The following is a 9,538-nucleotide window of genomic DNA, read 5'->3' on the forward strand; positions in this document are numbered from 1 at the left end:
CATTTTTGTGTGATGTGAAATGTTTTGCAGGGCTTGATGTTGGTAGAGACTGTTCTATTAGTTTTAATCAAGTCATTATAAATATGGCCATTGTAAGCATTTGGTGCAAACAACTAAACTAGGTACTCAATTTCAATGTTCTATATTTAATTGTCCTGGTTCACATTTACATTCACATGTGTTTAATTCACATGGTCTGTGGATTGTGGGGCCTTTACACAGCATGACAAAATGAATACAGCTTATATCTAAAGATTTTCATTAAAGGATTTCCAGAAAGGTTTTAGTCATAAATTCCAAGGGTTGTGTATAAGACCCAGAACCCTGGACTAACAAATATCTGAAAAATGTCAAAGCAACTGAACTTGGCGAGATGCGTAAAACTACTTTTAACTTGGTGATTTAAGGTTCATTTGTATCAAATAATCTAAAATAAAACTAAACTTGTGGTGTGACAGTCCAACAAAATGATAAAATCTTTTAGCAGTGAAGACAAAGAAGAAAACAAGAGTATGCTCATAAAAGCCTGTTTAATAATTTTCATAAAAATAAATCATTGTTAAGATAAGTAAACAAAAAAAAATAACAGAGGAAGGAATATTCTTGCCTCAAGGCCGCATGATGAACAGAAATCTGCTAAATTCTGAATTAAGCCTAATTTCAGTAAATACATTTGAAATCAAAACATTGATACAAGAGAAGTTGAACAGAAAAGAGACATGTAAGATCTTCAATGTAATTCAATGCAAAGTTGCAATTTAAGTAGAATCAATGACTCCAAGAACAATGGACCATCAACAACCTAAAAAGTTCACAGAGTGCGAGTACAAAGCAGTCATCTTCATTACGAGGTATCCATCGTAGGCGTTTCTGAAATTAAGACGGAGCAAAAAAAAATATATCAAATTTATTTACAAAATAAGTCGTAAAAGTTATTATTTTGCTTTATAACAAGGTCTTATATTTGACTCAGTTTCATAGATCTATTTGAGCAAATTAAAGCTGGTAACCCCGGGTAAAAGTAGGTTTCAGCATTTGATTGCTTTGATTGAACTTTAAGAGGATTCGGAGCAAACTCACGTGTTTCATTAAAGAGGAAAGAATCCTGATACTCCTTCATGTACTGAGAGGATCTGGCCTCGTCCAGGAACAGAGAATAGACCCGTTTGATGTCCTCCACCTGCACTTCTGTCCCCTGAAGAAGACAGAACACAAAGATGACCACAACACTTGGCTAATGGAACTTAAAATTAGTGAAATAGGATCAGTCTGGATTTTAAGAATTGGTTACATGTATTATAGCTGTGTTCCCTCCGAGCTTACCTTGCGCTTGCGACACACCAGCCCTGCGGTGCTGATCAGTTGAATGGCGTAGCGCAGAGACGTCTCCATGCCGATGCGAGTCAGGACGGAGTGAGCCTCGTCGCTCAGCTCCACGTCCTCCTCCTCACACCTGAAATACGAAAACAATCAGATTGAACGAATTCCTACACTGGAAAGACAGAAACGATGTTTGTTGATGGAGGATCAGAGCAGTTTCTCACCGGATCTTGAGGATCTGCTTGGTTTCTTTTTCGGTGTAAGGGGAGGTGGCGATGATGAGCAGGCGGTCCAGCAGGTCGATGGGGATGCCATGAGGACTCTGATAGTTTGTGCCGCGGATACTGAACGAGAGGATATTAAGCGTTATGTCATTTATATTCAGTTAAAAGTCAAACCAAATATAATATTTTTATTTTTTTGGTAAAATTATATAAACCTATATGGATACTTTTTTCATTTAACCACATGACGAATTAAGACATTTTGTAGAGTTAATTGTTATTCAGGGAATATTTTAAAACTCAAGATACAATTTTACAGTGGATGGATAGACAAAAAATGTAAATCAAACATGAAGATAAAAAAACTCAAATGAAGAGATGAAGGCAGATGTGAACAGTACCGGGTGATGCCTCTGTTGGTGGCCATTATGAGAACTGGAGACAGGTCACTCTCGAGCGCACGGTTCAGGAAAGAGAAGCACTCCATGTCCAGCATATGGACCTCGTCAATAAATAACACCTGGAGCCACAGACATGGAAAATCAGCCAAGTGCAATCATAGAGACGAGACAGACAAAAGTTCACACATGTTTGTACATCTATCTTAGTGAGGACACTCATTGGCATTATGCAGTCCCTAGCCCCTTACCTTAACCTTAACCATCCAAACTAAATGCCTTACCCTAACCCAATTCTAACCCCAAAACAGCCCTAAGAAAAATGAGAGGCGGTCAAAATATCCTCACTTTCCAATAATGTCCTCAATCTGGAGGGTCTATGCTTAAAATGGTCCTCACAAAGGTATAAGTACATGAACACGCAGACAACTGTACCTACCCCTGGGATGATCTCTGCTTTGCCCTCTTCCCTCCACTCGCACACTTTAGCATTGATCTGCTCGCGGACTTCAGACTTGATCTCGCCGGTGTCTCCGGAGAAGAGAGCCAGGAAGCCTTGTGTGCGGCTGTTGATGACGTCGATCTCGTGGAGGGACACTGTGTGGACCACCTCTTTCCTCTTCTGCAGCTCCCCCTCTGGACACTGCACAAACTGTGTCTGTAGAGATAAATTTGAAAAATCTGGTTAAAAAAATGAATGCACCCACTTTTCAGCAAATACAGTTGTTAGATTCATCAGTTAATTTCAAATTAGGTAAAACAGGTAAAAGGTAAAGATCATAATCATGTCCACCTCATCCTTGTGCATTTTAAAACCTAACAATACTGCTTTGCACATAAAACGTGCCTTTTTTTAACAACACAATTCAGTTTTCAAATGAAAAGGCAGTAAAGTGGCCTTAATAGTGAAACGATCTGCTGTTGTTTGCCAATATGAGTTACAGCATCTGGATTTTAGTGATGTGACAACAAACCTGAGCTCCCATGGCATCGTAGTCTCGGGCTCTGGTGAAGGAGCGGCCCAGCTTGCTGATCTTTCCAGTGGCTTTGTCAATGGTAATAACATCTCTGAAAGACCACAAAGAAATACAGTTCAAATTCCAGCTGGCCGTCAAATAAGTGAGTGTTGTGAAACTGTAGATTACATAAAAACATCAGATTCTGTAAAGATCCATTAACAAGAGATGAACTTACCCTGCTTGAACCTTCTCTTTACTGAGACTGTCAATCATCTTGTTGCCTAAGTCGTATATTGTCTCCATCTCAGTCGTCTTTAAAGTCAACTTGCCTACCTTGGCGCCCTGATAGAAGGAAAAGTGTTTTTTAGTAAAAGGATGATCCAAGAGGGTTGTTTGTTTAATAATGACGAGCAGGGTATGTATACATTTATCCATTCAAATATTTTATAAATAAGAGGGAAAAAGCTGAACACGGTGTGTAAGCGACCTACCGTTCCAGTGGCTGGTCTATCAATCTGGATTTCCACCACCTCTCCTTCAATAATCTCTGTTTCTTCTCTATAAAAACAGACAAAGAGTGAACAGGGATTCGTTTTAAACCATAAAAATTACAAAACACAAATATTGTCTTTGCACACTCACTTGATCCTCACTCCAATAGCTTTTCTAAAAGATTGGCTGAGTGCCTCGGTCTTGCTCATCTCCAGAGAGAAGATCTCACTGCCAGCCAGTGCTGTGAAGGGGGTGTCGGGGCCAAGAGACTGGGCGATGCCTGCAGTAAAGAGAAAGTTTGAAATGAATCAAGAATCTGGGAGCAGGAACTCTTGCTTTACAAACATACAACTTAAGCTAATGACACATCAATGCAAGGAAACAATATCACTTCCAGGGGAGGACGATGAAATAACGTTGTGTTCTGAAAAACCTCCAGTGAGGCCCTTACCCATAGCGATGGCAGTCTTTCCTGTGCCAGGTTGGCCAGCAATCAGTACTGCCCTGCCAGCAATGTGGCCATCTTTGATCATCTCCAGAATGACCCCCGCTGCCCGACGGGAGGCCAGCTGGCCGACCATCCCCTGAGACACCTGCGGGTGAAGAGGATAGAAATAAAAAGGTGTCGTTGAGGCTATAATTCAAAACATATTCATGCACATCATGTAATCCTCCATCTGCACACCATGATCTAACTTTACTCTACCTGTCTCGGCTCCAAGGCATCATCCAAGCCAAGGCCACGGATGTGAGAATGTGCACCTGAACGCAAGATAAAATGTACCACGTTAATATTAACCCCCTCCAGTAGAAGTGGCTCTTTGAATCAGTTAGCAGTCAACAGACCAGGGTAAATAATTTACATATTTGACATAAAATACATTCTTACCAATCCTCTCGATCCGCATGATGTCACGGACCTCGGGAACCTTCGGAGTCATTGCCATCTGCATCGAGTAAAAAGCAGTTACACATGTGTCCTGATGATAAAATAGCACCAATATAAAAAAAATACTAGCCCCACATGTTTCTGCCTTCCATAACTTTGGAAGGATCAAAGGAGGGAACAAAGCCGTTCCGGACCATCTGTCTTATAAATACGAGCACCTTTCTCTAACCCTTTTACAAAACGTGGCTAATCTTCATAAACAACATCAGGTTCAGGCGGGATTCGGTCTTGTGTCACGCAAACCATTTTAAACCCTCTAATATAGAGTTATTATCTATATTTGTTCATGTTAGTTCCTAATGATCCAACATTAAACTGGTTCTTATCAGATCTGTTCTCTTGAGTTGTTCGCTCATGACGTGTTGATGCTGGAGTGGTTTTCTACTTCTATCACCTGATATTAGATAAAGTAACATCGCAGCAGAAACTGAATAAACTCAACTCGAGCTTTGGTCAGTCGGTTGTCATAGTGACGCACCTAACGTCTGCATCAACATACGAGTGACTCGGCAGCCATGTTAGCCATGTCGCTGTGGCTTTCAATGTGTAATCTTTCATTTATAACTTCCCTGTGAACAACAGACCTCCGAGGTGTCGGTGAACTCAACTTGACATTAAGTGTCACTCGGACGCCAAGACTCGAACCTGCGATCATCTCCACAGCGATAGTCGGGCGACATGTGATGCTAACGCTGGCTAATGTTGTGTTAGCACTGTAGCTAGCTCCGCGCACAGGTTTCTGTCTTCTGCAGCCGCTCTTACAACGAGTACGCAGCGCTGGAGCTAGCGGGAAGGCTTTAACTTAAACCACGTGTTTGGTGACAAAAAGACGGAAACCCTCCGAGTGTACCTTATTTATTAAATCTGTCATATGAAATATACACTCACCTCTGCGGCCACACTTGTGAAAATGTGGGAATGCGGCGCTTCTTTCTAAGTTGTGCGCAGGGGAAATGTGTCCGGGGAGAAACGACGTGCTTTTTTTTTCTGTCTGCCGGCTTTGATTGCTCACTGCCCTCTGGTGTTCCATTTCAAATGGGGATCATGGCAATTGGTGATTTGTTGTCTTTATTCCAGATGTTGCAGACTCGGAAGTGCGGTGATCTACTTAAGGTGTCGATGTGTGAGGTGTTTTTTACTTTGTCAGCTGTTTAACACCTGATGTGGTTTAAGGCAACGGCCATGTTGTCTGGTGATAGTCCCAACACAGAATAAAACCTGCAGACCTAATAACAGGCTCTACAAACTGATGCTCATCCTTCATAGGAGACACAACCTAGTTCAAAAGTGACCCGGCTCAGTTTATATTTTCTGTATCTTTGCAGTGAATGAATTTCACCATTCAGTATTTCAGTTATTCCACATTTAACTTGTTCTAGATCAACACAATTCCTCATTCGAACTTTTCCTTTGTTACTTTTTGAATTAAAACCATATTTGGATCACTACCCTTCTAATCCGCAACATGGGTAAAAAATGACCCATATTAATTTCCTGTGTTAATTCATGGGTGTTTCTATGCTATATTTTTGAAATAAGTGTGTTTTTTCATTTAATATTCTAATTATTCATTAAATATCACGTTCTTGATTACCACAAAACATTATTTTCATTTTCAATTCTTATTTTATAAACAAAAGTAAAGTTTGTATTTCTACTTCACTATACACACATGCTAGCTGTTAGCTAGCTAGCTTATTTTCTGGCTAGCAACCATTGCTAGATCAACATAATAAAACTCGAAATGTAACAGTAATAGATGCATTGATATGCATTTGAAAATATGCTTTTTTTTATCCAGAGTGTTGGTACGGCTGGTCGTGATCATTTAAGACTTAGCCTACCGTTAAAATGTATGAAGAAGAGGATGAGGAAAACGAGGAGGGAATTCTTGGTCTTGATCATGAGTCTGAAATCTCTGATGCTGAGGACCAGGTTCAAGCTGAAGTTATGGGTATGTCTTGAAATCCAGCTCTCCTAAATGGAGAATGCTCCTTTGATGGCATCGATGTAGTAGATGAGTCTTCTATGCCATCAAAGGAGCCTTCTCCTCAATGAAGAAGTAAGAATAAGCTATATCAAAGAAACACCCAGTAATGCATGATTATATTCGATACACGTGTTTGGTGGCATTGTAATGATCACTAGAGTCAAACGAAAGCACTATGCATGGATGCGCGGGCCATGCGTGTGTATATATCATAACTCCTTGTTTCTGAATCATGAGCATCAGTTTGTAAAGCCTGTTATTAGGTCTGCAGGTTTTATTCTCTGTTCGGACTATCACCAGAAAACATGTGCATTGCCTAAAACCACATCAGGTGTTATACAGCTGACAAAGTAAAATAACGCTTCATTCAGGTGAAGCACACCGAGTATTTTGTACTGTCTTTATTTTTGTACCCATATGATTTATATTGTTGTCTCAACGTGATGCTGACAGGGACACATTACATCAACTTGTGAAGTTGTTTTTTTTTGATGTTTTGTTTCCACGACACCTTCAGTAGATCACCGCACTTCAGACACAGGCGCTATGTGAAAATTATGAACTGCGACCGAGTCTGCAACCGACCATCAATCTCTTGAATAAAGACAACATATCACCAGTTGCTGTGATCCCCAGTTAAAGTGGAACAGCGGCGGCAAAGAATAACGAGCGGGCAACAGATACATAAACGTTCGTTGTCTCCATCACATGTTCCCTCTACTTTCCTGTTTATGAAGTCGATGTTTGTTATTTGAAAGGTAGGTGGCACAAAGATAAATGTGTTAGCAGTTGTATTAGCAGTTGGTCCTGTTGAGTGGACGTCACAACTTGAAGGCAGGAACAATTCATTTACTGGGCTACATAGTTCATGCTTTTACCCTTTTGGAGGAACGCAACATGTACGTAGGACATACTTTGCACAGTGGGCCTTGCCAAACAAATGTGGCCTTACCAAACAAATGTGGCCTTACCAAACAAATGTGTACCATGTGTGGGATAGGTCAATTTGTTCAGGGTGGTTCCCTGTGTTATGTCTGAAGTCATTAATCCTTAATAAAAGCGTTATATTTCTTTGTGGGGTCAAAGCCTCAGATAAGCTGGAACACCAAGTTAAAGCAAATATACTTTTTAACCATACTTAAAGGGATAGTTCACCCAAAAATGAAAATTCACTCATTATCTACTCACCACTAGGCTGATGGAGGGGTGGGTGAAGTGTTTGATTCCACAAAACACTTTAGGAGTCTCAGGGGTAAACAGTGTAGAAGAAAAATCCAATACAATTGAAGTTAAAGGTGACCGATTCTTTAAATGTATAAAAACAACAGAAACACTCGGACTCTGACACTTGGATGACACAACCGGATCAGTATGGAGTTTTTTTTCTGTTGTCTTATACTTCTGAAAATGTTTTAAATTATAGTGGATTCACAATCGATTGTATTAGACCTAAATTGTTTTGTGGACGGAAACACTTCACCCACTCCTCCATCGGCAGAGTGAGTAGATCATGAGTGAATTTTCATTTTTGGGTGAACTATCTTTTTAACAAGCTTTTCAAGATCTACCAACAGTGACACACCTTCTCACAGAGAAGCTCTTCCCGGATTGACAGCCTTGGTATGAGCTGCGTGCCTTTCCCCACTAGATGTAGCAAGACTCACCAGTGATTTCACAAGTGGAAGAATGAATAGACAGAGTAACTACAGGCCAAAGTTACACAAAAAAGGTTCACTGCATTTTTTGTGAGCAAAACTGTCAACATGTCAGCATAAGAAAGACAGTTATAGCTAACTTTTCTGTATTCTTTTTAATTTCAACTATTTCATCTTTATTTAATCATGTGAGACTATTGAGATATCAAATCTCATTTTCAACAGAGGCCTGACAACATTGATCAACAAATAAAAGCAACGCAACAAGGATTTAATAAATAAAAGCTACATAAAAAGGATTAAATAAATGAAAGCAACACAACAAGTATTAACTAAATAAAAGCAACACAAAATGGACATAACAAATAAAAGCTACATTCCAAGGATTAAATAAATATAAGCAAGACAACAAGAACTTCATCCGAACAATAACAACAATAAAACTTTTTTTCCTATTTCACAATAGCTTGTTTTGTAGTGGGAGTGTGAAGTTTGTTCTCTCAGTCTGCTCGCTCTCCTTTAGTGAAATATTTAAATCAACATTACAACTTTGATGAACAATAGGAGTGGATTCTCTGGGGGAGTTTTTCATATCCTCTCTGCAATATCTTCAAAGTTATCCCCTTGAGGCTGCATCTTTAGGATTCCAACCTACTTCATTTCACAATGACAGGAGGCCGATACTGAAATTTACAGTCTGTACACAAACCACCTTTCTGTTTGTCATTGTCCCCCGTTGTGGTTTATCCAGTTGTGTGATCACTGACTTACATTTAAATGAAACTCATGCTTTGTCAGGCTTCTAAAATGCCTCCCAGTGCAGAGAAAATGGCCACCAAGCTGGAGTACAGTTGGACTTTTTCTTCTCTTACAATGATAAAGTGATACTCTACTCTCACAGTTTCTTTTGAGATGATAGACACTGACAGAAACCAGACTTTTAATGAATAACTAGGTGATAAGGATCTTTACTGTCAGATGGGGTTGGGCCTTGGTTCAGCAGACCACACTACTGCTTGATGAGTTTCAACCATGTGTGAACTCAGGAGCTCTCGGTCACGCCCCACCTCTCTCTGTACAATCCCTCTCAAAGCTCTCAGACTTCCACAAAACCAACACTGTTGTTGACGCACAAAGACGTCATCTCGCTCTTGTACCGTCTCAAGTAGACCACTCATAATTTTATTTATCTTATGTGTTGGCAAAAGTGATGCTAGCCATTTTTAATTGTTCTTGACACGTCATTTTTGGGTTTTGTGGTCTGACAGAGCAGAGAGCTGGACCATAGAGATGTTATTGGAAAGTTGCTATTAGTTTTTCACACAAAGTGACTTTTGTTAGGTTTGGTTGTCAAAATGTGCCTTGATTCTAAAGGTTTTCTCTGATTAAATGATGCTCGGCAAAGTGAGTGAATGGAGGGATACATTAAAACAGTTTTTTATTCATGGTAAGCAGGCAGAAGAAGAATAAATCTGTGGAGTAGAAGGACGTTTTTGAGAATAGCAGGATGGGGTAAAAAACACAACTTCCAACAGTGTATTTTTGGCTTAA

At 39.9% G+C, this 9,538-nt stretch overlaps 1 protein-coding gene across 1 annotated transcript; it reads right to left on the reverse strand.

The window, feature by feature from the left end:
* Positions 1-511: 511 nt before the first annotated feature.
* ruvbl2 (RuvB-like AAA ATPase 2) lies at positions 512-5,297 on the reverse strand. The gene is made up of 14 exons (XM_061085770.1): positions 5,231-5,297; positions 4,283-4,340; positions 4,100-4,155; positions 3,845-3,986; positions 3,544-3,673; positions 3,393-3,459; positions 3,137-3,243; positions 2,917-3,010; positions 2,382-2,600; positions 1,946-2,064; positions 1,545-1,664; positions 1,324-1,453; positions 1,081-1,195; positions 512-870 (listed from the first exon to the last, which is right to left on the reverse strand). Exons 2-14 carry the CDS (start codon positions 4,338-4,340, stop codon positions 845-847), a joined length of 1,383 nt encoding a protein of 460 aa, XP_060941753.1. The 5' UTR covers positions 5,231-5,297; the 3' UTR covers positions 512-844.
* Between the last annotated feature and the right edge of the window lie 4,241 nt (positions 5,298-9,538).

The sequence above is a fragment of the Limanda limanda genome, chromosome 14 (genome assembly GCF_963576545.1).
Source record: "Limanda limanda chromosome 14, fLimLim1.1, whole genome shotgun sequence".
In the NCBI taxonomy this organism is placed as follows: Eukaryota; Metazoa; Chordata; class Actinopteri; order Pleuronectiformes; family Pleuronectidae; genus Limanda; species Limanda limanda.

Bases quoted from the DNA above. Each gene is read 5' to 3' on its own strand.
- ruvbl2 (XM_061085770.1), bottom strand. From the start codon at position 4,340: ATGGCAATGACTCCGAAGGTTCCCGAGGTCCGTGACATCATGCGGATC. The intron at 3,987-4,099 runs GTAGAGTAAAGT...CTTCACCCGCAG, and splicing joins ATGCCTTGGAGCCGAGACAG to GTGTCTCAGGGGATGGTCGG. The intron at 2,601-2,916 runs GTTTGTTGTCAC...TTATCTCTACAG, and splicing joins ACGATGCCATGGGAGCTCAG to ACACAGTTTGTGCAGTGTCC.